The sequence below is a fragment of the Bubalus kerabau genome, chromosome 11, assembly GCF_029407905.1.
Source record: "Bubalus kerabau isolate K-KA32 ecotype Philippines breed swamp buffalo chromosome 11, PCC_UOA_SB_1v2, whole genome shotgun sequence".
Taxonomy (NCBI): Eukaryota; Metazoa; Chordata; class Mammalia; order Artiodactyla; family Bovidae; genus Bubalus; species Bubalus kerabau.
This window is the reverse complement of record NC_073634.1, coordinates 108580360-108608251: the sequence shown is the minus strand read 5'-3', so window position 1 is coordinate 108608251 and position 27892 is coordinate 108580360. Positions and strand designations below refer to the sequence as shown.

The 27892-nt window shown below is 56.4% G+C and overlaps 2 protein-coding genes across 4 annotated transcripts; one reads left to right on the top strand and one right to left on the bottom strand.

Annotated features, from left to right (window-relative positions):
* Positions 1-2052: 2052 nt before the first annotated feature.
* On the bottom strand, positions 2053-10558 carry PPP1R26 (protein phosphatase 1 regulatory subunit 26). 3 transcript variants are annotated; one of them, XM_055541609.1, is made up of 3 exons: positions 10275-10558; positions 8247-8367; positions 2053-7434 (listed from the first exon to the last, which is right to left on the bottom strand). In XM_055541609.1, the coding sequence occupies exon 3, from the start codon at positions 6996-6998 to the stop codon at positions 3474-3476; it is 3525 nt and encodes a 1174-aa protein (XP_055397584.1). In that variant the 5' UTR covers positions 6999-7434; positions 8247-8367; positions 10275-10558; the 3' UTR covers positions 2053-3473. The 3 variants fall into 3 exon arrangements, with proteins under 3 accessions (XP_055397584.1, XP_055397586.1, XP_055397585.1); XM_055541611.1 differs by lacking the exon at positions 10275-10558 and adding an exon at positions 9904-10257; XM_055541610.1 differs by lacking the exon at positions 10275-10558 and adding an exon at positions 8490-9846.
* Positions 8551-14329, top strand: LOC129623881 (translation initiation factor IF-2-like). Its single transcript, XM_055541784.1, has 5 exons — positions 8551-8578; positions 9921-10157; positions 10223-10579; positions 11985-12052; positions 13392-14329. The coding sequence occupies exons 1-5, from the start codon at positions 8551-8553 to the stop codon at positions 13503-13505; spliced, it is 804 nt and encodes a 267-aa protein (XP_055397759.1). The 3' UTR covers positions 13506-14329.
* Positions 14330-27892: the final 13563 nt, after the last annotated feature.

The following is a 27892-nucleotide window of genomic DNA, read 5'->3' as shown; positions in this document are numbered from 1 at the left end:
CACCTTTTATTTACAGTTAATTAGAATAAATGGTTTCAAGTACATAGTAAAATATGTTGATGTTGGGAAGACAAATCCCTCTGTCCAGCACACAAAACACCAGAGATCTCAAAGATTCGAAATAGAAATAATGTGTTTCCGTCCCCGGCAGCCTTGTCTGGTGCTGCCCTGGAGGTGGTCTGCAGACAGCGAGGGTGGGCTTGGTTGCTGTTTCTCCCCGTCTACACCGGCCCTAACGTTAATTTTGAGGAAGGGGTGGGGTCAAGGTGGCAGTGCTTTTTACATGAGCAGATAAAGTGCTGGTATTTAAACTGAGTATCTGCGGCGTCCCTGGCGGTCTCGTGGTTAAGAATCTGCCCGCCAGTGCAGGGCACAAGGGCTGATCCCCAGTTCAGGAGGATCCCACACTCCACGGAGCATCTAAGCCCAGAGATGCAGTGGCTGAGCCGGCACGCCTGGAGCCCGGCTCCACGGCAGGAGAGGCCACCGTAGCGAGGGTCCTGAGCTCTGTGACCAAGGGGAGACCCCGCTCGCCCCCACCAGAGAAGCCCGTGCGCAGCAAGGGAGACCCAGCAGAGCCGAAATAGCAACAGTAATTAAAAAGAACAACTAAACTCAGTGCCTGGGTAAACCTGTCGACAACTCGGATTCTGAGTGACAAAGTCAGGAGCAACTTCTCTCGAGGAAGACCCCGACCTCTGTGTGGACACGCGGGTGGTGAGCATTGGATGCTCACCCCCAGGGCTCTCCCCTCCTCCCACCCGATTCCTGCTGTTAGGGCTTCTGACATGGGGTGGTTCTTGCAGAAACCCGGAGCAGCAGACACCTCCAAAATCGGGTCTCTCCCCCTTCTTTGTGTTAAGGGGAGTGAACCTGTGGCCCCAGCATCCAGCGACCTCCCTTCACTGGGAAGCGAGAGCGGCCCTTTGGGTCGGACTTACTGTACGTCCCCACCCCTTTTTAAAAAATCATTTCTTTCTGGCTGTGGCCGGTCTTGGTTGCTGTGCAGGCTTTTCTCCAGTTGCAGGGTGCAGGGGCCGCCCTCTCCTTGCCGTGTGTGGCTTCTGCTGCTGAGCACCGGCTCTAGGGCGCTCGGGCTTCAGTCGTTGCGGTTCCCGGGCTCCAGAGCTCAGGCTCAGTAGCTGTGGAATCCGGGCTTAGTTGCTCCATGACAGGTGGGATCCCGCCCGACCAGGGAGTGGACCTGTGTCCCCCGCACTGGCAGGCAGATTGGCGACCACTGGGCCACCAGGGAAGCCCTCCTCTGCAGGTCTCGGTACTTTCGGCTTGCTCTGGCCACACGCCCTCCCAGCCTCTTCCTACAGGTGGGGGTGCATTGGCTGCCCGGAGCGCTGTGACCCGCGGACGCGCGGTGGGGCTGGGACCAGCGGGGGAGCTGGACTGGGGCTGCGGATGAAGCCGTCCCTCCTCAGACATGCTCCCGCCGCCACTGCAGCTCCCCTCTTGAAAGAAATCGATTGGTTTTGGCTGTGCTGGGCCCGCGTTGTTGTGTGCGGGCTTTCTCGAGTTGTGGCGCGTGGGCCTCCCGTTTCTGTGGTTTCTCTTAATGGGAGGCACAGGCTCTAGGCATGCGGGCTCAAACCCGTGTCCCCTGCACTGGCAGCTGGGTTCCACCAGGCAAGTGCCACTCCAGCCCCCTTTGCAGACAGGCTGCAGGGGACTAACCACCTTGGCCCCAGGGTGCGCCAGAGTTGACCATGTCAGTGGAGGGGGGGAAGGGTGGGAAAACAAGAGCTTTTATGCAGCCTGGCTTGTGGGCAATCCAAGGATGGGCCCACGCTATCACGGCTATGTCCAGTTTGTCAAAACCAGGCATGGCCTGCACTGCCCAGGAAGCAGCCAGAACAGGGAGGGGGAGGCGGGGGCAGAGGAAGGTGGGAAGGGCCTGGGGGGCGGCGATGGGGCCAGGAGCAGAGAGGTGCCCACGGCTCAGTCCTCGATGGCAAGGGTGGAAGCCCGGCAGGTCCTGGACACTGGGTCCTCACGTCCACATCCTGCAAAGGCCACTCTGCAGAGGACAGACCACATCAGTTGAGGTGTGAGCAGCGCTTGATTTATTAGCATTAAAAAAACCCAGTTCATATATACAAAACAAGCTGATTTTTGTTGTCAAGTGTTAAAAGCACTCCTTTAAAATTAAATACAATTTAAAGCATGGATTAATGAGTTGATTTCCTGGGAAGCACTTCAGTGAATGAATATTTGCCAATGGAAACATCAGATGCACACCACGCGGGCACCAGGGGGTCATGGGATCCACAGGGCTGCTCATCACAGCGTCTGACCCCGGACATTGTAGGTGCTGCACATGTCCCCAGTGGGTATTCCCGCTGAGACCCAGGGCGGGGGCACGACCTGTGAAAATTCACTTGCACGTTAGAATAACGGCCAACTTCAGCTGCAACTTAAACCTCGCCCCAGGCCCACCGCAGCTGCACCGATGAGCCGTGACACTCGGGTGGCCGCTGAAAGTTCGCTGGACAACGGTGTGTGAACGTCCATGCTCGGCTGTGGGCTCCGCCGCAGCTGTGAAGCAGAAGGCACAGGGCACCAGGCTCGTCCCAGCTGTGCGCGGCACCGCCAGGCAGACACACAGAGAACGCGGGAAGGACGGGTGCGCCGGCCCACCGCCAGAGCCCACCCCCAACCCGCCCAGCCCCCAGCAGGCATGGGGCTCGGTCCTCAGGACTCCGGGCACCAGCCGCTCCGTGGGCACCGATGAGGGTGAGGACACTGGAAACACACGGGCTGGCTGAGGCCGGCCGGAGCTGTGATTAAACGTGAAGGACGGCAGCTTCCGCATAAAAAGTGGTATACTGAGCTGGTGGACTCGTGTCAGAACTGAGGAGGCCTGGACGCTGAACAACAGAGGCTCCAGGTGTGAACGGCCGGCTGGCGGTCTCACTGGGGGTCTCCATGTGCGCCCCGGGTGGCTGGTTTGCTCGCCGGCCTTTGTGCTTTGAAACGCTTTTCTGCTTGAGGACCCCGTTGGGCCTCCGTGGGGGAGGCGGGGGCTCTTTCATGTGAGAAGTGCTGCCCGGCAGCACCCTGACAGGGACTGCTGCGGTGTCTGGTGAATCTCGGGCAGGGCTCCGGCTGCTGCCTTCCCGAGGCTGGCATTGGGTCGCAGCAGGCCGTGCCCACCAGCGGTCAGCGCCAAGCACGGGGATGTGCGGAACCGAACGTCCGCTGATCCAAGACTTGTGCGGAGACCACGGAAAACCGCTGCGAGGAACGCCCTGCAGAATCCAACCACGGCGTTCACCAGAAATAGTTTTTACAGCACTTTAAATAATTTACAAAAAAGGCTACAAAAATCATATTTACCAGGACACTTCTGTTAAATAAAAACACGGTTTCACGTTAGTGTACAAATGTACAGGCTGCACAGGGGCCTCCAGGGCCCCTGTTCCATCAGGAGCGTGGATGTGGGTCACGTGTGCACGCCGAGCTCACAGTTGCAGCACCGGGCCCTGAGCCGTGGGCCCGCCGCCCTCCTCCACTGACGTGTCGCTGAGCTCGCTGGCATCGCTGCCCAAGGCCTCCGGCTCCTCGTCGTCTCTGTCCAGCCCCCTGCGCCCGAACCGCAGGTCCAGGACACTCTCTTCCGGCCCCGACCCCCTCCTGTCGGACAGGCTGAGCCCTGCCCGGGGCTTCCTGCAAGGCCAGCGGTCGCCTTCCTTCACCAGCAGGCGCGGGCTTCCAAACACCGGGCTGCGGGTGGCCTGGGCCTCCCGGAAGGCCGAGAAGGATGGGCCCTGCAGCGGCAGACCCAGGCTGGGGCTGAAGAGGCCGGCCTGCTTGGTGCCCCAGGGCACGCTTTTCCCGAAATGGAACAGCTGCGTGGAGCGCAGAGGCGAGAAGCCGGCGAAGGGCAGGCCCCTCCGGGGGTCTGTGGCGAGGCTGGGTGAGCCCCGGGCCTGGCTCCCCGGCCCCTTCTCCCTCTGGCCGCTGAGGCCCCCTCTCCACGCAGCCCCATCCCTGCCTTCCGGGCCCAGTACCCAGGTGCTCTGCAGCCGGCTCTGGGGGCTGAGGTCGGGCCAGGGCAGGGCGAGGCCGGCCCGGGACACCCCGTCCCGCTCGGAGCCCGGGGTCCGTGCCAGTGAGCTGCGGCCCTCTGCCCGGGCACCAGCCTCTGCGCGGCTCGGGAGCTGGCTGAACGTGCCCTCTCCTGCGACCCCCTCGGGCCCCCTGGGGCCCGGGTCTCTGGGGGCACAGACGTTTCTCCTGGGAGCTGGCGGCCCTTTGGCAGGGGCAGGCCCGCTGGTGCTCCTGGGAGGCACCACCTCGCACCGGGCCAGGGTGGCTGGGGGGCAGGGCTGCTCAGGGTGCGGACTGCTCCCCCCGCCTGCAGCGAGGGCTCTTCCTGGCCCCCGGGGTCCCTCGGCCCCTGGCTGCGGGCCCCCCCTGACCCTCTGGCTCCGTGTGCACATGCCTGGCTGGGTAGCTGGGCCGGGGGGCGGTGCTTTCCGGCCCGGGAGCTGCGGCCTGGCCCCAGTCGGCGTTCCCAGGGTGGCTGGGCCCGCTCCTGGAATTTCTGATCCGCTCACGGGCTGCTTGGCCTTTTCGGCCAAAAACCTCCTGATCTCCCGCTCAATGCTGTCGTCGCTGTCTACGGGGCTGCTGTCGCCGGACAGGGAGCTGGGGCTTCCGGTGGCACCGGGCGGCTCGCGGGCTTCCCACTCCCTGCAGAACAGGCCCCTGGGCGCGGCCCTGCCCCGGGTCCAGGGCGCTGAGGGGCCCGGGGGCGCGTCCTCCAGCCCTGAGCCGTCCGCCTTTGCCCTTGATGTTTCCTGGCTGGGGATGTGCGGGGGTCTCCCCGCGGTCTCCCTGCTGTCTCTTCTGGACTTGGAGAGACAGCTTTTCAGCAGGTGGGGGCTTCGGTCTCTCCAGTCTTTCTGGAGGCCCCCCAGTTTGTCCAGGAACTGCGTCTCTGTGGTGCTGAAGCGGACCCTCTTCTTGCAGCCAGCCCGGGGGTCTCTGTACCGCTTCCGGAGCCGCCGCTTGGAGCGCAGCAGGTCCTTGATGGCCGTGTCCAGGTCCTCGTCACTGTCCAGCGAGCTGCTCTTCTCCTCGGAGCTCACCTGCGTGTCCCCACGCCTCCCCTCGGCCGTCTGCCTGGGGCCTGGCAGTGCGGCTCCCAGCGGGTCCGGGGCCCCGAGCTCCTCGCCCGGTCCGCCCATCTTGAAGGGGAGAGGCGGCCCATGGCTCTCGCTCTCCCTTCTGGGGGCCTCGGGGGCTCGCCCCTGGCCAGGCTGCACCCGGCCCCGGCCGCGCTCGGCGTCCTGGGCGTCCTGCGTCTCGGCCGTGTCTCTGGGCCGCCTGGGCATGCACGGCATCCTGCTGCGCCGCCTCCTGCAGCCCGGGGACGGGTCTGGAGTGTCGGGGGCTGGGGCGCTGAGGCTGGGCGGCAGTGGCGGGCTGCGGGCAGGCCGGGCACGGGTCTCCGTGCGGGGCAGTGGGCCCCCCGGCTGCGCCCTCAGGGCCAGGAACGTCCGGATCTCCCGCTCAATGCTGTCGTCGCTGTCCACTGAGCTGCTGGCGCCGTCGGGGCGGGCAGGCCCGTCCAGGCCCTGGCGCAGCGGGCTGGCGGGTGGGGGCCTTTCCCCACCATCCACGGCGGCTGGCAGGATGGTCTTGGAGATGTCCAGGATGGCCTCGGCGCACATCAGCTCAGCAGACGTGTCTGCCCGGCGTGGGGACCCGTCCACGCCCAGGCTCTCAGCAGCCGCGCTCCCCGGAGACACGGGAGCTGTGGTTTCCCTGGGGGGCCTGGGCGGGTGCTCAGGGTCCGGGCCGCGTTCCGTGGCCTTGGGGGCCGCTGGCTTCTTCTTGCCAGGGGTTTTGCTGAGGGCCTCTGGCCAGGGGCCCCTCAGGCTGTGAGCAGGGACCACGGGCCCCTTCTCCTCCGTTGGCAGGGGCCCCTGGTGGCCCCGGGCCTCCCTCCGCCGCTCCCGCTGGTACAGCCGGATGGCTTCCTCGATGCCGTCGTCGCTGCTCGAGTCGGGCTCCTCGTGCACCAGGGCCACGCTCCTTGGCTGCCTGCCCTTCCGTGCGGAGCCTGCGCCCCTGCGGACCCTGCCTTTACCGGGTGCAGCCTCTGCAGGGGGCCCCGCGGTGGCAGCAGCAGCCGGCTCGGCGGCGACCTTGCACCTGAGGCCTCTGGGCAGTGTGCTGGGCTTCGCTGACCTGGGCAGCTTCTGGAAGACGAACTCCTTGCCGGTGCCCGGCAGGTCCTGCTGCGGTGCCTTCAGCAGTTGCTCTCTGCCGGGCCTGCAGGTCGCTCTGGCCAAGCTGTCACCGGGGTCTGCCTTTCTGTCGGCAGGGAGGTCACCTTTCTGGGTCTCGTGCAGCCTCTTCTTGCTCAGGAACTGTTCGATCTCTGCCTGGATGCTCTGTTCGAAGGAGTCGTCACTGCTCACGCTGAGCGGGGAGGCGGAGCCCTGGACAGGGCTGGGGCCAGCTGCAGGGTTTGGGGGACACGGGGCGGCTGGGGCGCAGCTCAGAGGTGGCTCTGGTCTGCAGCGACGGGCCGCGTCCCCGGCTGCAGGCGGCGGGGCGGCCCCACTCTTGGCCCTCAGGTACTCCTGGATGGCTTCCTCGATGTCCCGGTCCACCGAGTCGTCGCTGTCTGAATCCGGCACCAGAGGCCGGCAATTGGAGGCCTCCTCCTCCTCCAGATCAAGACCCGCGGCAAGACCACAGGCCGCAAAGGTGGGGCTGGCAGTCGGCAGGGAGCCCCGGCCCCTCTCCGCCCTCTGGCTTCCCGGCCGGGCATGGTCGCCGCTCATGCCCAGGGCTGCCCCGTCGCCCTGAAGCCTGCTGATGGCCATCTGCACCTGGGCGCTCGCCGCCGCTCTCGAGACGCCCTCTCTGGGCTCCGAGAAGCATCGGGGAAACCTACAGCTCCCCGGCGGGCCGAAGGCCTCCCACGCGGACCGCAGGGCCAGCACAGGAGGTGCGTTCATGAGAAACATCCTAGCGGGCGGTGTGCAGAGGCGGGGCTTTGCTTCTCTGCCCGCTTCACATCCTGTGGGGGGGCACGCCGGGCGGGTGCCCCGGGTCAGGTCGCGTGGGAGCCGTAGGCCTGGAGAAGGTCCGGCCAGCCGCGGGCCCCCCGGCCTCAGCTTTCTCGGCTGTACAGGGCGGGTGGCCGAGGAGACTCATGAGAAAGTGCTTCCAAGTCCCCTGGGCCGAGCTCGTGGAAGCTGACACGCGTGTCCTTCTTCCGTCATCCCTCTGTCCATCTTCTCCGGCGAAGGAGCAGACGCGGGGTTTACCTTCCGAAGTCGTCAAGAGGGGGCGACGGGACGAAGGCGCAAAACCTCTGGGCGGGTGGAACTGTCGACTACTGGGAGTCAGGCTCAGCGGCACATCACGGGTTGGTTGGCTCTTGACACAAACTAGCAGCTCCTGAAAAGAGAAGTTACGTGATGTGAGCACCTAACACCTTTGGAGAGTTATTTACACAAAAGCCTTTTTATTGGAAAAGGTTGAGTGTGTATTTGCCGGATGATCTCAGGGGACCGTATGACTATTTGCATGTAATTAGCACAGACACTGCCCCAGTCACGTGCCCTTCCTCACGCTGTGTGGCTTCTCTGCTTTCTGCATCTCAGTCCAAACGTGGCTGGGCCGGCAGAACCGCTGGGCTGCCCTTGGGAACACAGTGAGGACTTGCTCCCAGAGGCCTTTACACTGGAGGTCTGGGACCACCACCATGGAGGAGACATAGCGCAGGTTGTACACAGCGGATTAGAAAGACGCAAAATACACCATTAACTGTCAATTCTGAACACGTCTCTCCGACCTCTCCTGACCCCCCACAAACTGGGACGCAAAGCGACCGAGAGTCAAGAGGAGAGCTTGGCAGCGCTCCTGGAAGCAGGGAAATTGAGTTCCAACCCCAAATGGTGCTGGGAAAGGCCGTTGCTGCCTGGGAGCCTGGGGGTGGGGGTGGCCGGAAGTGGCCCGGGTGTTTGCTTTGCTTCCCTGCAGATCCTTCTCCCTGAGGAGCTTTCTTCCTGACGAGCACAGAATCCCGTGTTTACATACCACAGCCCTTTCCAAGAAAGCCTGGCCTGGCCACCTAGGCACAGACGTGCCCAAACAGGTGTGACCAGCGATTAACCAGAGGGTGTGGCCAATTCAGAAGGAAGTCCTTTGCTATGGATATTTACGCTCAAAAAGTGAAACTTCAACGTCAAAGAATTTGCTACAATTACCTGTGATTCTCTTCAAGTCCAGGTTCAGTGTAACGTTGGCAGAACGGTCCAAGGACTGGGTCTTCATCTCCCTACGTGTACTCTGTAGCATCTTGGGCCCACTTTTTAAACAGACTTTTGACTGTCAGGATTAAAGAGAATCAGAGACTTAGTTCAGAGGCTGAAACTATAGCTGGTAACTATTTGGGGGGAAATAAAGTGCATTAATTTAAGGGCTCGAAATTCAATTTTGGAAGAACTTACCCTGAGGCCAAATACAGTTAACCACAATTAATCGTTCCAACTCCCCTGAGCCATTGGTCTGATGTACCAGGACATGCATAGCTGGGGACGTGAGAAGCCACTTCAAAGTCCTCATATGGAGCCCCCACGACAGCAGGTGGTCTTTTCCGCAACACCACCCTCCAAGGAGATCCCCTGCTAAGGACAGTGGGGGCCAACAACGCTGAGGGGGAGGGCTCTTCCACCCGGCCTTGCCCACCTCACTGTGGTCATTATTCAAGCTGCCCTGGTGAAATAACACAGCACACAAGACATTCCCATGGGCCTTCTCAAGAGTCTAGATCAGGAATGTTAACTGGCTGAACAGCAGTGCCGTCTGAAGAAGAGGCCTGGGGATGGATCCCGGAGCTGGGCTGCAGTGACTTCTACTCCAGGCAACAGAGAGCGCGCGGCGGAAAAACGCTCCTCACCTTGACCGTGGTCACTGCTTCTAAATGCTGTCTCAAGTTCGGACTCCCAGGGAGTGGTTTTCTGAACTGTCAAGATTATCTAGCCCAAGAATGAGGTTAAAAATTCAGAGGGTGTCTCCAGCGACAACTTGGCGTGTGGCTTTAAAACAATGGTCTACATAAGATGAATCATTCTGGAAAACTCTCCTCAACTGTACTTTGGGGGACTGCGGGCTGAAGCCAGGGGGCTCCCACTTTGTCAGACTGCCAGCCTGCACCCCAAGAGCCCCAGAACCAGGTCTGGAGGGTGACTGTGGGGGCCCCAAAGCCGCGTGGTGCCAGAGTCTGAACCTTGCAGGGGGGCCCTAGGCCTCTCTGTACACCTCCTGTCTCCAGGAGGGCACAACCTCACTAATGCTTATCCCCAGACAAGCCTGGATCCCTGCACGGATGCCCAGCACAGCTCTGGGTTCCCCACAAGCTGTGCACCCCTGGCTGGTCCCCTAGGGTAGGGAGCTGAGGGTCAGGGTACAAAGCCCAGGAGGGCCTCTCCAGATTGCCGGCCTGAAGTGGGCGTGGGCTGGAATTTCGGCCGGGCTTGCCAGAAGGCGAGGCTTGACAACACAGCAAGGACGGCTCCAAGCAAAGCTGCATGGCCGCGGTCTGTGCCTGGCGGGCCGCAGGAAAGGCGAGACCCTCGGCTGGCCCTGCCCGCCCTTTGCTCCCGGCCTGGGGGCGCTCACCCCCAGCGCGGCCTCTGCCAGGAGGCATCCCTGCGCCCGGAGCAGCGACCCGGTCCTCCAGCAGGGAGGGGTTGGGCTGCACCCCGGCTTTATATTCTGGGCTCCGTGGTTTGGGGGCGAGGGGCTGGACGGGAAGCCGGGGGGGACCCTCCCGGAAGCTGCGTGGGGCGGGACGCGGGGCGCAATCTCTGCGGGAGGGCTGAGCGCGGGGCACCCCCGCCGCCGGCCCTCACCTGGCCTCACCTGGGCCCCGCGCCCAGCCGGCTTCGAGGAACGCGGGCGCGCGCTGACGGGGGCCCTGACCAGGAGCTGCCTCTGTGGCCGCGACCCCCGGCCTCGCGGTTGGGTGACTAGCCGGCCCTTGCCGAGTCCACGCCGCCCGCGGCGGCCCCTTCCCCGGCGGCCTGGGGCCGCGCTGCGGCCTGCGCGCCCGCCCTCCGGCCCGGCCCCCGCCGCCCACTCGGCCCTGCGCCGGCCCCCAGCCCTCGCCCGCGTCGGTCCCGGGGAGGCGGCGGGGTCCCAGACCGAGGGGCGGGCTGTGGGCGCCGGGGGCGCGCGGGAGGGCGGGGCGCGCGCAGGGCGGGGCGGCCCCGGAGCCCCATCCCCGGACCTACCGGCGGCGGCGGGGCGGCGGCGGCCGCGCTCCGGAAGCCGTGCCCGGTGGCTGGGCATCATGGGAATGGCACGGCCGAGTTCCGGGGGAGGCGCGCGGCCCGGCCGGACCCCCGCCCGGCGAGCGCGCGCCCACCTGCCGGCCGCGCCGCGGAGGAGCCGCAGGAGCCGCGCGCCGCCCCCGCGCCCGCCCGGCGCCCGCGCCCCGCGCCCCTCGCCGGCCCCGCCTGGAGGCGGCCCGAGCCTCCGGAGACGCCCCACCCCTCCCGTCTCCGGCCGGCCCCCGAAGTGCGCCGGGGCGCTCGGAGTGAGTAGTCGGTTTGAGGTCTGACCCCCGTTCGCTCCCGGCCAGAGGCGGGGCCCTCCGGCGCTGCGGGGCCCCTCTCCCCGGGGGCCCCCAACTGATGGGCGCTGAGTCGGTGGCCGGGTAGGCAGACACTGCCCTGCCTCCGCGGTCCCGGGTGCGAAGTTCAGGCCGGGAGGGTGTGGGCCCCTGCCAGGCGCGCAGATGGGCTGCTTTGGGGCTGGTGCTGTTCCTGTGGTCAGTGCCCTAACTGCAAACTCCTGCCCGGCCCGGCGCCGCTGTGTGCCTAGCGCCGTGCCCCCCTCCTCCTCCGGGCTGGCGGAGGGGGTTCCTTGAATCTGCACAGAGCTCCAGTCTGGCCCCCGGGAAGCCGCCGGCTCCTCTGCGTCCACTCACCCGCCCCCCGCGCCCCTACCAGTACCCCGAGCTCTGGGCTGCGCGTCCAGCCTTCTCTCTAGGAAAGCTGCCCAGGCCTCCAGCTGCCTTTGCCAAATGCCGCTGTGTCTGCGCTTCCTGCTTCACCTCCACCTCGGGAGAAGGAACAGGGGCCGCGGATGGATAAGCAGCCCCCCAGGGGCAAGAGTCCTGCTGCAGGGAAGCTGGGTGGCAGGGTTCAGGCCTGCTGTGCAGTGGAAGCCCAGGGCCAGAGCAGCAGAGGGCGGGGCAGGGCAGGGCCCACCTGTCACTCAGGGTCTCTGAGCACCTGAGTCTGTGCCGGCTGGCCTTGGGGAGGCCGGGTGGAGGCTGGGGTACCCCGGGCCTGGCTGCATGGGCGTCCCTGCAGGAGAAAGCCTGTTAAGACACACCTGTCATTGGCCAGTTTGGGGAGGGGGAGGGAGCACTGTCTTCTAGGACCCCTGCCCCACCCCCCCCCAGCAGTAAGGCAGGTGGTCTCTGGTCCTCACTGACCGTGTGGCCCTGAAGTTCTCTCAGGGTTTGAGTGATTTTTCTAACAGCTCAGAGATCTTCACTCAAGGCCTGGGGTGTCCCACTGCCCCTCAGGGTCCTGGGGCCGGTGGGGTGGACCCTCACCTGTGTGAGGGGCACATTGAAAGGAAGACTAACACTGTGCTTCTGTCCCCCCGTGCCAGCCTCCATGGCCCCGACCTAGACCTCTCTCAGGGTGAACTGGGTTTTGTTTCCTGTCTAGAAAGTGCCAGAAACTGGACAGGAGAAAACAAATCAGAGGCTTTATTCCTACAGGGATGAGAAGGGGGCTGTTTCTTATCTGCCTGGGGCCAAGTGTCAAGAAACCCATGCAAACATTGAATTAATCCTTCAGTAAATTGTTTAATAAACGCTGTCTTCCCATTAGGAGAGTAATACTTCTTTATCACTGAAAGTTTGGGAAAAGTATCTAAGGAGCCAGAACTAGGGACTCCACATAATTTGGCTTGGGTTTTCACAGGTTTAACTAGTGCCATAATGAACATCTTTGCTGATGTGTCCCTGGAAGCCGGCTCAGTTTTCCCAAAGGTAAATTCCTAGAAGAGACACTGCTGGGCCAAGGACTGGGTTGTATTTTGGCCAAAATACCCTCCGGAAAGGCCCGGCTGAGTACCGTCCACCCTCTGGGGCTGGCTCGAGTCCTCCGTTGTCTCTGGCAATCTCACAGGTAGAACAAGCCTTTCCACTTGGAGTTTAATCTCTTTACCTCCTGATGGTATAGAGCATCTTTTCATATTACTGTTGGCCGTTTGGAAAATTGCCGGTATGTGTTCTGTGTGCATTTTTAAGTATTTTTCTGTTGGGGCGCGTGTCTTTTTCTTGCTCAGCGCTTTCCTCATTAGGGTTGAGCCCGTCTGCATCATATACACGCTTATTTTCCAGTTTGTCATTTTCCTTTGAACTTTGGGTTCAGCTTTTGGTTTGTTTTGTTGGTGATGCTTGAGTTTTCAATTTGTGTAGCCAAACCTGTCAAGTTGCTTTTATGGTTTCCAGCTTGGAGATAAGACCCAGGGTGGCTATTGCCACCCTGAGGTTTCCTAACCCGTTTGCCAATTTAATGGCTAAACTTACAAATAAGAACTACTGAAGACCTGGAGGGTGTGAATTACAGATTCCTGTGGCCATCAGAAGCCCAAGATGTGACGGATAATAAACAAATTCTGGAAAGGGAGAGGCTTTCTTCACTTCTTGTTGGAAGCCACCAACCTTCAGATATCTGTGTATACACACAGGCTTGTGCGCACACACACACACAAGCACACGTGTGTGGAGGCACAGTGCACACGTGCGCACGCGTTTATACTTTAACTTTTAGGAAGCTCTGTCTCCTGCGTGTTGTTAGGTCATCATCGGAGGAAGGGCGCTGGTTTTATCGAAACTCTCCTGTTGTAAGAGGTGCCGACCTTGGCGTTTAGTTCCCCAGTCAGGCTTCTCACTGTGCGGGTTCAGGGCCTCCTGGGATCAGCCCCCAGGCCACCTTCCCCTGGTTCCTGCAATGGACCCACCTGGCACCATGAAGGCTCCCTTCCCCAAGGCAGGGCCCCCCCCGCGCAGCTCTGCTCAGCCCAGTCTGACGCTTCTAGAAGGACAGCCAGTAGCTCTCCTGTCCCGCAGGTGGGTGAGTGGTGGGAGCAGGGGCTGGGGCGGTGGCTGGGCTTCTGGTCGGGCTCTGGGGCCCCTCGTGGTCACTGCTGGCCTCTGGCCCTCCCCTTGTCCTCCTGTCGAGGGGAGCAGGGAGTTCTTGAGCCCATCTCTGCCACTCTCCGCACAGAGGTGACCTCCAGGGAGGCAGCTGGGGCCCCGGGGCCAGAGTCAGTGTGAGTGGCAGAAGCCAGACGCCCCCTTATTTGTTTGTTTTCCCTGAAAGAGTGAAGAGCGCCTTCACGATGACAGAAACTCAAATGAAAGGAGGCACGGCCCCCGCCCCACACCAGGAGCCCTGACAGCCCCTGGGATGCAGCACTCTAGCCCGCTGGTGTGACAATGAAGGGCGTGTCCTCGCCACGTTGGAAACGTGAGGCCTGCTGATCCCGCTCGAGGACTGTGTCCCGAGGCTGCCGTCACAGTCCAGGCGGGCTAATCACCACAAAGACGATCCTTCATTTAGCAAAGCAACTCCCCCTTCCGGCTGTTAGGAGGGGTGGGGGCACTGACCACAGTGCTCCTGGAGCCTCTGCTGGAGAGGACGATGCGGGGCCGCGTGGAGCCTAGGTGGGCTCTCCCCGTGGCCGTGGCGCGGCCTGCCAGCAGAAGAGACGATGGAGTGGCGTCTCACGCCGGGACGCGCCAGCCACCGTTAGCAGCGGGGCCTCCACTGCAGAGTGGCCCGCACGGGGGCTGGCCGGGGTGCTGCGGGCTCCCTGCTGACCTCTTCCTACTGTTCCAGCTTTGATCGTGAGCATTGCTTTCATACATACAAAGACCAACTCGTAGCGTGTGGAATGGAGCTGTGTGAAAGTTCATGCGTGTGAGCGTAGCCACGCACACACAGCACCCAGACCAGGTCAATGTAATAACTCTGCCCGCTCAATTCAGGCTTGGAGAGTCTATTTCTGTAAAACTGTTTTTTAAAATCACTCACCTCAAGAGTTTGGGACTGACGTATATACACTACCACGTATAAAACAGGTGACCAGTGAGCATCTGCTGTATAGCTCTGCTCTGTAGTCATCTAAATGGGGAGGAAACCCAGAAAAGAGCGGATCTGCGTATACACAGAGCTGATTCACTTTGCTGTATGGCAGAAACTAGAGCGATATTGTAAAGCAACTAAACTCCAGTAAAAATTAATAAAAAAGACTCTTGCCTCAGAAATGACTTTTATTCAGTTTGTTTCTCAAGTGTCAGATTTCTTAAGAGTTTTCCTGGTGTGATTTTCACCCAATTTATTATTTACCATCTTTGTGACCAACTTGACTTTAAGATTGTCCGTTAATAAGGCAGCTAAACTAGACAGAAATGAGCCCCTTGAGGGCACAGCGCTTGTCCCAAATGGAATGAAGACATGTTACCTCCAGTTTAATCTCAGAAGAGTGGGGTATTTTCCAACCCCAGGTTTGAGAGAAAAAACATTTTTTCTCTGATTCTTTGCAGAAAATAAATTGGATGAAGGCCCTCATCCCACAACTCTGGGAAGCTTGCTTTTGCCTCTCCTTGGGGCCTGGGGGCACCGGGATGGTGCTGGGAGGTGGTCGGACTGGGGCTTAGGCTGGATTAAAGTGGGGAGACCCCTTTAAAAGCAGGAAAACATGCTGGGCAAAGGCAGAGCAATGGAGGCTGGCAGGAGCCGGACATTCTGGTCCAGCTGTGCTCTGGGCCAGAGACCCCTGAGGACGGCCCACTCAGAGGTAAGGAGGCGTCAGGCAGTGTCCTTGGACACAGGCCTGGGTGAGGGGAGCTGGCGGTGACGTGCGTACAGGGAGGCCGAGGGCAAGATGACCCCTCACTGCCTGCTGAGGAAGCAGCTGGGCCTCTACACTCCTTACACGGGGGCCCCTGGGAGGGGGCACCTCGGTCAGGAGTGTGGCCAGTGCAGGTCCCCTCCCTGTGCCTCCACCCTGAAGGCATCTGGGTGGCGGCTCCGTGTCTGCACAAGCAACTCCTCAAATCCCGTACATCAGAAACGTCGCTGCCTGTCCCTGTTTCCGGCCAGAGGTCAGTTAACTTGTTACATCTTATAGGAGTTTAATTCCAGCTCTGTTCAGTGGAGGAGGCTGCTCCAAATTGGTCAAGTGGTGACAAGGTGGTAAGACTGGGGCGTGAAAATCTGAACTGGAGTGTTAAACGTCAGGATGAGCAGGATGGCAGATGTCGCAGAGGAAACCGATTCCGGCGGAGCTTGTCCCGAGGACGCCTCTGTGCTCCTGGGAAATGATTTGGCTCAGAGTAAAAATGGGAGAGTTCACACTTCAGTCTCAAAAATCTCCCCAAGTCTGCAAAAATGATTCTATTTCAGCTTTCTTTTGGCAGAAAGAAGAGAAATCTACTGCACGTTCTCTGAGTTTGGGAAAGGCAATATGGAAAACTTGACCTTTTTCGGTACAGAAATCTCCTTCTGTCCTGAATCACGTCTTCCCTTCCTAGGACGTGGGAGAGGACGCGTGTCCTCAGGCTGAGGAAGGATCCTGGTGTCCTGGTTTCTCGGCCCCAGCTAGTTGGTGCCATCAGAGGACAGTCGGGCATTCCCTTGCACCCCCACCCGCTTCCAGAAGGTACCGTCTAATTCCACACTAAAGCCACTTTCAGAAACATCCCCTCCACGACACCCTGTGTGGCCCGTCTTGGGAGTATATAGAGCGATAGACATGGTTGGGAAAAATGTCAGGAACCTGCAGACCGGGGAAAGGACACGAGGTCTCTGCTGGTGGGTGGAGACCCGCTGGGAGGGGCCCGGGCGAGGTGAGTGCCCCTGGGTGAACAGCAGCTGCATGGGAGGGTGGCTCCAGTGGCTGGCTCTTGGGCTGAGCACGGAGCTGGGGGCAGTGCAGAGTTTTCCCTCCCTGAAATCAGAGCATCGGACTCAGCTTTCCCCTGGGAGCCTGGATTTTACTTTCTTAGTTTCCGAGTGGCGATGTTTCACTGCCCTGGGGGTGACCACTGAGTGTGCCCGTTCTTCCGCCTTGAGGGGGCGCGGTGAGGTCATCTGTAGGCCACGCAGTGCCCAGGCAGCAGGCAGGCCAGGTGAGCAGACTCCCCGCCCCCATGGAGATGGCGTGTGTGGGGGGGGCTGGTGGGCATCATGGCGAGTGCGCAGAGGAGGACCCCCAGCATGTTCCTCTCTGTTTATAAAGCAGGACGAGCCCCTTTATGAAAAGCAGCTGATGCACTTTACCCTACATGCATGAACCACAGTCTCCAGCTACAATAAACAAGGGTTTCCTCTGCTAGGAGGCAGAAGGAGGTTGACCAGTAAGACAGACATAAAACTCACCAGAATTCTTAGAGTGGGAGCCAGGGGGAAGGAAGCTTTAACCTGGGCCACCTGGCACCACTGAGGTTTTATACCAGAGACTTGCCGGGGGACGGGCTGGCTGGTTACATGAATGACACGGGCAGAGGTGACCTTTTGTATCACCCTCGGCAGTCCGCTTGCTTGTAGCCTAAGGATGCAGTGCGTTGGGCTTCCCAGTGACCACGAATCCATCTGCCAATGCAGGCGATGCAAGACACACGGCTTTGATCCCTGGGTCGGGAAGATCCACTGGAGTAGGAAATGGCAACCCACTCTAATTCTTGCCTGGAAAATTCCATGGACGGAAGAGCCTGGCAGGTCCGTGGGGTCGCAGAGCTGGACACGACCGCACACACGGTGGGTTGGCTTCACCCTGAATGCACACAGACATGGTGGAGACGTGTGCGTGTGTGGTTTAGCTCAGCATCTTTTAAAGGCATTCAGGGAAAGGAGTCGGACCACTGGAGGCAGGCTCAGAGAAGATTGTCTGGGGCGGGGGGTGGGCGGCCAGGCCCCAGGGGATCCCCAGCACTGCCTGCCTCTGCAGCCTCCGTCCCCAGGTACAGAAAGGGTCCAGAGCGCTGGGCAAACCCTCTGACTAAGAAGCCAGCGCTCTGCTCTGGGAGCCTGGAATGGAACACACAGGCACAGCCTGAGGTCTTTGGGGCCGAGGGGCTGCCATGGGCTCTACGGTGACAGCCCTATTCTGTCAGCCACCCTGGACGCCAGGCCGACTGGAGAAGGGACTCGACCTAAACCTCGAAGGGGGAGCCCAGGCGTTTAAAGCTGACGCCCAGGAGAGAATGCACGTTTGACAACTGGTTTCTGCTCTGAGTCGTCTCTTGTGCCTTTGGCTGAACTTCGGGGGAAAAGGGTGGAGCTTGGTTTTGCACTGAGACATTCCACATCCCCATCCTGGCACCTTCCCCAGTCGTGGCTGGGGCCCCTTCTCATCCAGGTGTCTGGGCTTTGACATTCTGAATTCCTGTCTCTGCAGGTTTTGAGGTGGCCGTTTGACCCGAATCTCAGTTCTCCAGGGGGTGGAAGAAGAGTTGTTGCTTTGTGTGTGCAGCTTTCCTTGTCCTGAGGATGGGGTGACGGCCTCCCAGCACTCTACATTACACGTTGGGGGCTGAGCTGAAGCCAGACGTGCCCCTTTGCGGCTCCTGCCACATGCCTTCGGGATCCACGCTTCCTCTTTCCCTCTTGTTTGCTCCTTTCTTGTTGTCGCTCAGTCTGTCAGTCGTGTCTGACTATTTGTGACCCCATGGACTGCGGGACTCCAGGCTTCCCTGTCCTTCACTCTCTCTTGAAGTTTGTGCAAACTCATATCCATTGAGTCGATGACACCATCCAACCATCTCATCCTCTGTCACCCCCTTCTCCTCCTGCCCTGGCGGCTCAGATGATAAAGAATGTGCCTGCAGTCCAGGAGATCTGGATTCGATCCCTGGGTCGGGAAGATCCCCTGGAGAAGGGCATGGCAGCCCACTCCAGTATACTTGCCTGGAGAATTCCATGGACAGAGGAGCCTGGCAGGCTGCAGTCCATGGGGTTGCAAAGAGTCAGAAAATAATTGGGTTTCCTATAAAGCTGTCAAAGTAGAGGAGAAAAAGTCAAGGAGATCTGGACATCTAAAGAGTCAGAGTCCCTTATGGGGAATGCTCTTCCGTGCTGGGTCTGAACACTCTGATGCCGGGAGCTTGGGTGACCAGCAGAGAGGCCTTCTCTGCTGATTCCTCCCAGTCTGGCCTCAGCCTCAGACGCCCCGGCTACCCCAGGCAGCAGATGCGACCTGGCCAGGTGGCCTTTGTCTGGTCAGGTGACTGACCTCTGGGGCCAGGCTGGAGTAGCTCAAACCACCCACTTCTTTACTGACACTGCCCCCTGGTGACTTCCGAGGGTGGGTTGATGACCAGCAGTTGGGACTCTCTGGAGGACACACCCGGAGGTGTGGGCTCTGCCTCTGTCAACGAGAATCTGGAAGGCAAACCTCCTGGTGTGAGCAGAGCCATGTGGAAGGAGCGTCCAGGCTCAGAGGACACGTCCTCCGCCTCTACCCGGGAGACCCAGGGGGGCCTGGCAGAGTGACTGCACTCATTCAGAAAGCAGATGAAAATAGCCAAGCAGCCAGTCACCTATGGGGAAACCCACAGTGACCCAGGTAGACCGGTGGCTGCCGGGGGCCACGGTGGGGAGCTGGGGGACGGGGGGAGGGTGACGGCTGAGGGGCCTGGGGTGCTGTGCTGATGAGTGAGTCCTAAAGTCAGCCGTGGTGGTGGCCGCCCACGCGGTGACTTCACTGAAAGTCACTGACCGCGATGTTTGCCCAGGTGGGACGTCACGCAAAGTCCTTGAGCTGTGCTCTTTTTTTTTTTTTTCATGGAGTGTCATTCACTTATTACCATGACACAGCTGTGAGTAATGTTTGAAACTCTTGGAATTGGCCTCTGTGCCTTGGATACATTTTGCCAAGTTCGGTAGTCATATATCCTTATGTTTTGCAGATTTTTTGGATTCAAATTTTGGGAATAGCTAGGAGTGCTTTAAAGCCAAGTCCAGTGAAGGGCATGGAGGGACTGAGCGGGTCACTTCCATGTTGGGTTACCAACAAAGTGCAACTTATAAACTGTTTCTGCAGTTATTTCTTTTTTTTGTTTGTTTGTTTGATAGTGTACAGAGAATTCTTTTTTATTTTCACCCATTATATTTTCAAGTGATTCTGACTATCTTGTTCTCATGATTCATTTTTTCCCCCCTTCCATTTATCTCCTTCTCCTTTGGACCCAAAAGTGCTTGTATTTGCTCACCAAATAGATTTGAGGATTTGTCCCTAAAAATATCTGCCACCTGATTTCCTCATCTGAGGCATCTCAGCATTGATGTCTATGCTGTCTCACTTCCCTTCAGTTCTTAGTTTCCTGGTTCCTGATAGAAGTGACAATTTTTACTGGATCCTGGACCGTGTGGAAATTGCTTGTAGAAACTCTAGGTTCCATTTCCTTTAACAGGAGATGCTTCTGTGGCGGAAGCTCAGGGATGTGCGTTCACTGCCCAGTGACCCAGCAAGGGCGGCACTGAGCCCCCTGCTCTGTGCTGCTGACTCCGACCTGGGACCCGGGGGCAACTGCTGTGAGCAGCTCCTTCACCCGGGGCGGGTGAGCACCCCTGTGCCGCTGGCCGAGGGAGGGGAGTCGGGCTGAGGGGGCAGCTGAGCTGCAGTCAGGGCACACCCAGCAGCTGGGCTCCGTGGTCTCAGGGACTCCGGGAAGGGAGGGGCAGGCACCTTGCCCTGGGAGCCCCATGGCTGTGCGGGAAGCAGGTTTTTGTCTCCTCTCTGGCCTGAAGCACTGTGCAAACTTTCAAGCCGTCAGCCCATGAGAAACAGTAATAATCAGTGTCGTCCTCAGCATGAACTGAGGTGGTCAGAGCGGCCGAGCTGCCAGACTTGGAGCCAGAGAATCAGTCTGGGAGTCCTGAGGGTCGTTTGCTCTTTTCATAGGTCAGGACTCCGGGGGCCTTTCCTGGGAGCTGTTGGCACCAGCTCACATAAAGACCCCCGTGTTGCTGCTGCTTCCAGCGCAGGAGAGGGTGACCCTCTGACCCAAAGGCCCGGACACGGAGGGTGGCTGAGTCAGCACATCCTGGGCCCAGGATCCTTAACTGGAGGTCTTCTGGAATTTGATACTGGGCCATGTGAGCTTTCTGCTGAGTTCATTTTTCGCTGTCCCTGTTTCCAGCACGATGGGCCTTCCCCTGCACTGGGTTTCTTCCCCTTCCGCTTCTACCGTGGGAGCTTCGCTGAGTTGGGCTCCTGCTGTGCTTGGCCTCTTCCGCGCGAAGGTTGTTTCAGCCAGGTTAAACCTGAGTCACGGCAGCATAGATGTCACGCGAGTGTATGTCCCTCAGTTCTTTGTCTCGTCACAACAAAGATTTGGAGCGACAGACATTAAAGCCCTCAGCACATCACAGCTCTCAGGTCTTGGACAAATCGTGTTATAGCTCTTAGGCAAATCAGTGTTACACCTCTATTTTATTTAGAAGATAGCAGGAGAGAGAGAGAGAGAGGGTGCGCACGCACGCAGGAGAGAGTCCCTGCAGTTATTTCTGAAAGAGAAGTTAAAAGCATCTGGACTGAAGCAGCATTATTCAAGCAAACTTACAAAAGTGATCTCTTTGAAGGACACTGCTCACTTGGCAAATAGTTTGTATCTGTATTATTCCTTCCATTTTCTTTGGATTTACTTTACTATTCTTTCTATGTTTTCTTTTTTTAAGATGGATGCTTAACTATTAATTTTTAGCATTTCTTATTAATTTTGCATACCTTTTAAGGCTATCTGTTTCATAAGATGCACAAGTTGTGATACATTAATTTGTAATTTGATTATTATTTTAAAATATTCTCATAATAATTTAATGGTAATTTCCAAGCATGAAAGTTTCCTAATTTTTCTGATTATTGATTTCTAGCTTAAGTTGTCTCAGTCACATATTGCTTTGTGAGAAACCGCCCCAAAACATAGAGATTTAAAATGAGAACAGTTGTGGTATTTATTTCGCTTGTGAATTGAAGTTCAGGTCGTGCTCTGTGGGGATTTTTCCAGGGTGGGGGCGGGAATTGGCTGACGTGCGTGCGTGTGTGCTCTTTGCGACCCCAAGGACTGTAGCCCACCAGGCTCCTCTGTCCAATCCCTATGGGATTTCCCAGGCAAGAATACTGGAGTGAGTTGCCATTTCCTTCTCCAGGGGTGCTAGTGATAGAGAACTCGCCTGCCAAGGCAAGAGACATAAAAGACGCGGGTTCCATTCTTGGGCTTGGAAGATCCCCTGAGAAGGAAATGGTCAGCCACTCCAGTATTCTTGCCTGGGAAGTCCCATAGGCAGGGGAGCCTGGAGGGCTACCGTCCATGGGGTGGTAAAGAGTTGGACACGACGGAAGTGACTCAGCACACGTGTTCTCCAGGGGATCTTCCCGACCGAGGGATCAAACCCTCGTCTCCTGCATGGGCAGGCAGATTCTTTACAACTGAGCCACCACGGAAGCCCCGGAATTGTCTGAAGTCTCATCCACGTGCACAGCTAGTACTTCATGCGTCAGTCAGGGCCTTAGCTGGGTCTGAACACCGTCACGGGGCCTCACTGCGTGTCCTCGCTCCCTCACGGCACTGAGGCTGGGTTCTCAGGGCAAGACGGTCTGAGAAGGAGCCAGCTGGGCAGCATCAGCTCTGCGACCCAGCCCCGGGTGTCTCAGCACCAGTCCCACCAGGTCTGGTCCTCGAAGGCGAAGACCTGCCAGGTTCCAAGTAAGGGGAGCCGGACTCCACCTCGTCACAGGTTCTGGGTGATCTTAGACAGAAATACTGTTGTAGCTTTTTTTGTTTTTAATACAATCTGCTCCACTACCCTTCATGATGTCAGCCCTTTCACGTTTTTGAGAATTCCTTTCTGGCTCAGTATATGGTTAATTTTTATAAATACACAGTGCATTTGGGAAGAATGTGTGGAGTTGTAAGAAGCAACCAAGTCTCAGTTTTGATGGCCATGTGGATAAAATATTCTATATATCCAGACTGACTTTCAGGTGACTGTTCTATTTAATTACCCAGAGAGAGTGTATCAGAATCTCCCATGATGTGTAATTGTCTACTTGTCTTCGTTTATTTGAAAGTGTTTGCTTTATGTATTTTGAGGCTACTTTATTAAATACATAAAAATTTAGAATTATTATTATTCCTGATATATTGGTTACTTTATCAATATGAAGTGTTTCTTTTTATGTCTAGTAATGCTTTTTGCTTTAAAGTTTATTTTCTGATATTAACACAGCTACCCAAGCTTTGCTTCCATTAGTATTTCATGCTACGTTTATCTATTCTTCACTTTCAACTTTTAAGTATATTTATGTTTTAGGTGCATTTCTTGTAAAGAGTATATAGTTTCCTAATACCCACCTCATCTATCTGAAAATTCTAGTAGACTGTTACCATTATTATTTTTAGTGCTTCAAAGGCGCCATTTCATTTTTTTTTTTTTTGTGAAAACCCAACAGCCTTCTTTATTTCTGTGGCTTCTTATGATTTTCTCTTTATTGCAGATTTTTAAAGAGGTTTATACTGTGAATGTCTAGTTGTAGATTTATTCTGATTTATTCTTCTTGGTTTTCCCTACTTTCTTCAATTTCAGTCTGAATTTGGCAATAAGGAGTTGATGATCTGAGCCACAGTCAGCTCCCACTCTTTTGTTTTTGCTGACTGTATAGAGCTTCTCCATCTTTGGCTGCAAAGAATATAGTCAATCTGATTTTGGTTCCAAATAGGGAAAGGAGTATGTCAAGGCTGGATATTGTCACCCTGCTTATTTAACTTATATGCAGAGTACATCATGGGAAACGCTGGGCTGGATGAAGCACAACCTGGAATCAAGATTGCCGGGAGAAATATCAATAACCTCAGATATGCAGATGACACCATCCTAATGGCAGAAAGCAAAGAACTAAAGAGCCTCTTGATAAAAGTGAAAGAGGAGAATGAAAAAGTTGGTTTAAAACTCAACATTTAGAAAACTAAGATCATGGCATCCGGTCCCATTACTTCATGGCAAATAGATGGGGAAACAGTGGAAACAGTGACAGACTTCAATTTTGGGGGCTCCAAAATCACTGCAGATGGTGACTGCAGCCATGAAATTAAAAGACGCTTGCTACTTGGAAGAAAAGCTATGACCAACCTAGACAGCATATTAAAAAGCAGAATCATTACTTGCCAACAAAGGTCCATCTAGTCAAAGCTTTGGTTTTTCCAGTAGTCATGTATGGATGTGAGATTTGTACTATAAAGCTGAGCACTGAAGAATTGATGGTTTTGAACTGTGGTGTTGGAGAAGACTCTTGAGAGTCCCTTGGACTGCAAGGAGATCCAACCAGTCCATCGTAAAGGAAATCAGTTCTGAATATTCATTGGAAGGACTGCCGCTGAAGCTGAAACGCCAATGCCACCTGATGTGAAGCACTGACTCATCGGAAAAGACCCTGATGCTGGGAAAGATTGAAGGCAGGAGGAGAAGGGGACGACAGAGGATGAGATGGTTGGATGGCATCACTGACTCAATGGACATGAGTTTGAGTAAACTTCGGGAGATGGTGATGGGCAGGGAGGCCTGGTGTGCTGCAGTCCATAGGGTCGCAAAGACTCGGACACGACTGAGCAACTGAACGGAAGTGACGGATTCTCCATGGGATTCACAAGCTTTCTTGAATCTATAGACTGATGTCTTTCATCAATTTTGCAAAAGTTCTCAACCATTACTTCTTTGACTATCTCTTCTCATTCTGTCTTTCCTCCTCTGCTGGGGTCCTAGTGCAATGTGCGTTTCTGTCTCCATCCACTGTGTCTCTCACACCCCTCTGTATTTTCTGATCCTTTTGTTTTATGCATTTAATGTTCATTTACATTAGCTTGCAGATTTACCATTTTCGTTTTTCTTCATCTCTTCCTCCTCCATTTGAGTAGCCTTGATACTTAGAAAGGTTTGAACTTTTGTGTTAGTGTTCCGTTTATTATTATAACTCTACATATCAAACTTTATTCCTCATTTTCTGTAGACAGTATTTAACATATAATCCTCTAATACACAATTGCAGTTGCTTTTTTCCATTTCCTGACATGCCATTGGCAACCTTTTATTTTCAAACTTGACGGCAATTTTAGATGTATTTCTGTGAGCAGCATAAAACTGGGTTTGCTTTGAGGTACAACCTGAAAATCTGTTTAATAGTAAGTTAAATTTGTTTATGTTTAATGATATGCATGAGTGTTTTTCAAAGTTCTCTCCCATTTTGTTTTCTGTTAGTTTGGCTTTTCCAGATTCCACGTACGTCATGTCTTAGAGCATTTGTCTTTGTCTAAGTGTGTGATCTCACTCGGCACAATGCCCCCAGAGTCCGTCCTTGTCGCAAATGGCGGGACGTGCTGCTTTCTCCTGGATGAATGATATTCCACTGCAGACATGCACCACCTCTTCCTTACCTAGTCGTCTGGTGATGGACACTTGGGCTGTTTCCGTGTCTTGGCTCCTGTGAGTGACGCTGAGCTGAACGTGGCCGTGCGTGTATCTCCTCTCGATCCTGTTTCATTGCCTGTGAACAGACACCCGGGAGTGGGACTGCTGGGTCACTGTAGCCCTCTTTAGTTTCTTGAGGACCCTCCGTCCAGTTTCCCACAGCGGTCGCTCCGGTTTGCCTTTCCACCAGCACTGCACGAGGCTTCCCTTTCTCCACATCCTCACCAGCACGTGCGATCTCTAGTTGCTCTGACGGCGGCCGTCCTGAGGGGGGTGAGGTGATGCTCACTGTGGTTCTGACGTGCGTTTCCCTGGTGGTTCGTGATGCGGAGCACCTTGCCACGGAGCTCTTGTCCATCTGAACGTCTTCTTTGGAAAAACCTCAGTTCCCCTCCTCTGCCCTTTCAAAATTTGGATAGTCTTTTGCTACTGTGTATGAGTTCCTTATCTGTGTTGGATATTTACCCCTTCTCAGACGTATGGTTTACATGTCTTCCTTCCCCGTCCGGAGGTTGCCTTCTCATTTGTGGATGGTTTCCTTTGCTGGGTGCTTACCTTTGGCCCCATCCTCGTGTTGATTTTTGCCCTGTTCCTTCTGCAGATGCTCTGGAGGAGTCTCAGTGGACCTCCCGGCCTCACAGCCCCAAGGCTTGCTCCTCTGCTGTGCACCTCTTCCTGCTCACACAGCTGGTCTGCGGCTCCATGCGTGTCCCCTTCCTTCGAAGCAGCCTGGGCGTGGGGGGCCCTTACCCACTGTGGACGTCCTCTTCTTCCTGTGGCTCCCACACTGGTTACACGCAGCTGTTCCCCTTCCACCCCCGAGGGCTGCGTTCTGCTGGCGCTTTCTGGGCTCCTGCACTCTGGGATCTGCCCGCCACCGCGGAGCTGCCCTCCTCCTGCCTGTTTATCTACCCTCCCCACGTGTATTTTCAGAGTCGGTGCTTTACACTTCGCTCCTAGTTTTCCTGAAAAATGAAGTTTTGAAAAAGATCTTGTTGTTTTAACGTGATACCTAGGTAGACAAAGGCTTAAATTCTGGTTTACACAGCCATTCTCATAGCAAAATGCTCAAACTCATGATTTTCAAGTAAATATATATATATATATATATATATATATATATATATTTGGATTTATTTATTTGGTTGCCCCAGGTCATAGTTGTGGGCATGTATTTTCAGTCTTCCCTGAGGCATGTCGAATCTTATTCCCTGACCATGGGCTGAACTTGGGCCCTGCATTGGGAGCACAGAGTCTTAGCCACTGGGCTTCCAGGGAAGTCCCATGTTCTGGCTTATTTTTTAGGCAGCACTCATTTTTCCTGCGCTGCAGTCCATGGGGTTGCTAAGAGTTGGACACGACTGAGCAACTTCACTTTTCACTTTCATGTATTGGAGAAGGAAATGGCAACCCACTCCAGTGTTCTTGCCTGGAGAATCCCAGGGACAGCGGAGCCTGGTGGGCTGCGTAGTCCAGTTTATGGGTTTGTACAGAGTCGGACATGACTGAAGCGACTTAGCAGCAACAGCAGCAGCATTTTTCCTGAAAGAAAATTTTGAAGTCATCTTGGCTTTAGGAATATCTTTTGCAGCACTTTAGCTTGATAAAAACACATTTTATGATTAAGTTCCAATAATTTAAGCAAACCCTTCTGGTAGAACCAAAAGGTAGAAAGAGGACACCTTTCGCTGGATTTTATTTAAAAAATTAAAAATAACCAGGCACTTTCCTTTCTCCCTTCCTTGCTTAGAATTTTGCTTATCTGTATAAAAGCCTTGGAGGGGAATAATGACTTTTCCTTTCTGATACTGAAGGAGGAAACAGAACAGGCTCCGTCTTGAAAGCAGGACTCCATCTTGGGCCAGACTGTGGACTTCGAGCTACATGCCCAGTATCTATGGAAACGACTTGCCAACAGGGGCACCAGGCCCCCGGAAGGAAGAGCCTCGGGGCCTAATTATCTGTGTAACCGAATAGAATCATACATTCTATTATGCTTATTGGGGAATGACCACAAGCCTGTTGATAATTGTCCACGGTTAACTACCTAGGTTTAAGGCATATAAATCACAGGTTAACTCTGATTGTATCTTTCCTTTTCCTTTATTCAGACTAGTTTCAGGGAATTTGGGGAAGTGGGTTTGGGCACATACGCTTAAGGTATAAGGTTTTCACAAACACTGGCCAGGGTCCTTGGCCAAGAGGAGACTGCGACGGGCCCATCGGTGGGCCCAGCGGCACTCCACTGTCTGCATCGTCCTTCTGAGAGCTTGTTTCCCGGAACGCGTGGCTACAACATTTGACAATACTTGACGGAGTAAAAAGTGCAGAGGTCATCTCGCCCTGGCAGGAGAATCTGAGTCTTGTACGGGAAGGTTCTGGATGCTCCCAGCAGCTCACGGAGTTAGACGTAGGAAAGTTCCCACCCCACCCCAAATGAGGAAGGGAGGTGGGGACTGAGGGGCGCCAGCCCCTGAGGGATGAGAACTCGGGGAGCACATCCACACTGCAGTGAGAGCTGGGGCTGGGGCTGTGTCCTCAGAAGCGACCCCCTGGGGCTCCCCTGGTGCTCCCGCAGCTGAGACTCCACTCTTCCAGCGCAGGGGGGCGTGGGCCCCGGTCGGTGGGGAACTGAGAGCCTTTGGGCCCAGCGGTGAGGCCAAAAACTTAGAACAAAAGAAGCCGCGAGCCCCTGGCTCCCGGCCCAGCTCCAAGCGCCTCCTTTGAAGCAATTATGCTCTCAGCGTTTCAGCGACTGTCTCTCTGGTAGGGAGGCTCCTTGGCTGTTTATATTCAAGATGAAAGGCTCCGGGTTAACATTTCCCTCACAGGAAATTCATTCAAACCGTGTTCAGTGGGGGGAGGCTGTCGAGATGTATCAGGAGTGACAAATCTGAGTCAGAAATAGAGCCCTGGGTGGACCGTCTGATCGCTGTGGGCCGGGGGGTGGAAGGCACGGAGCTGGAGGGCAAGTGGCTGCCCAGCCTGCCGTCAGAGGATCTGTTCGTGAAAGCGTCCTGCTCACTGGACCTGCTCCCTTGAGAAGCTGTTCTTGGCCAAAGGACCGTCCAAGCAGGTAAAGGAAGCTGTTATTTTCTCTAATGAGCCTCAAAAAGACTCAAATCTAGGAGTATTTCCTCTGAGTCAGTGGTGCTGGATAGGAGGGACACATGATGGTCTGGGGACGCCCCGGCCGTGGCTGTGAGGGGCTGGCAGGACGGCACTCTGCCTCACACCGTGGGTGCCCCCGGCGGTCCTGAGACAGGAAGTGATCCCACGACCGGGAGTGATCCCGCTACAGGGAGCGATCCCGCGCCCGCGTCAGCCCCGCCGGAGCCGCTGCCCTGCTTCAGACG

What these genes read in the sequence shown, in the direction of transcription:
- PPP1R26 (XM_055541609.1), bottom strand. Translation starts at nt 6,998, where the DNA reads ATGTTTCTCATGAACGCACCTCCTGTGCTGGCCCTGCGGTCCGCGTGG.
- LOC129623881 (XM_055541784.1), top strand. Translation starts at nt 8,551, where the DNA reads ATGTACCAGGACATGCATAGCTGGGGAC. An exon ending in GGACATGCATAGCTGGGGAC is followed by an intron (nt 8,579 to 9,920) that starts GTGAGAAGCCAC and finishes CCCCGCGCCCAG; the next exon opens with CCGGCTTCGAGGAACGCGGG. An exon ending in CCGGCTCAGTTTTCCCAAAG is followed by an intron (nt 12,053 to 13,391) that starts GTAAATTCCTAG and finishes TTTCCCTGAAAG; the next exon opens with AGTGAAGAGCGCCTTCACGA.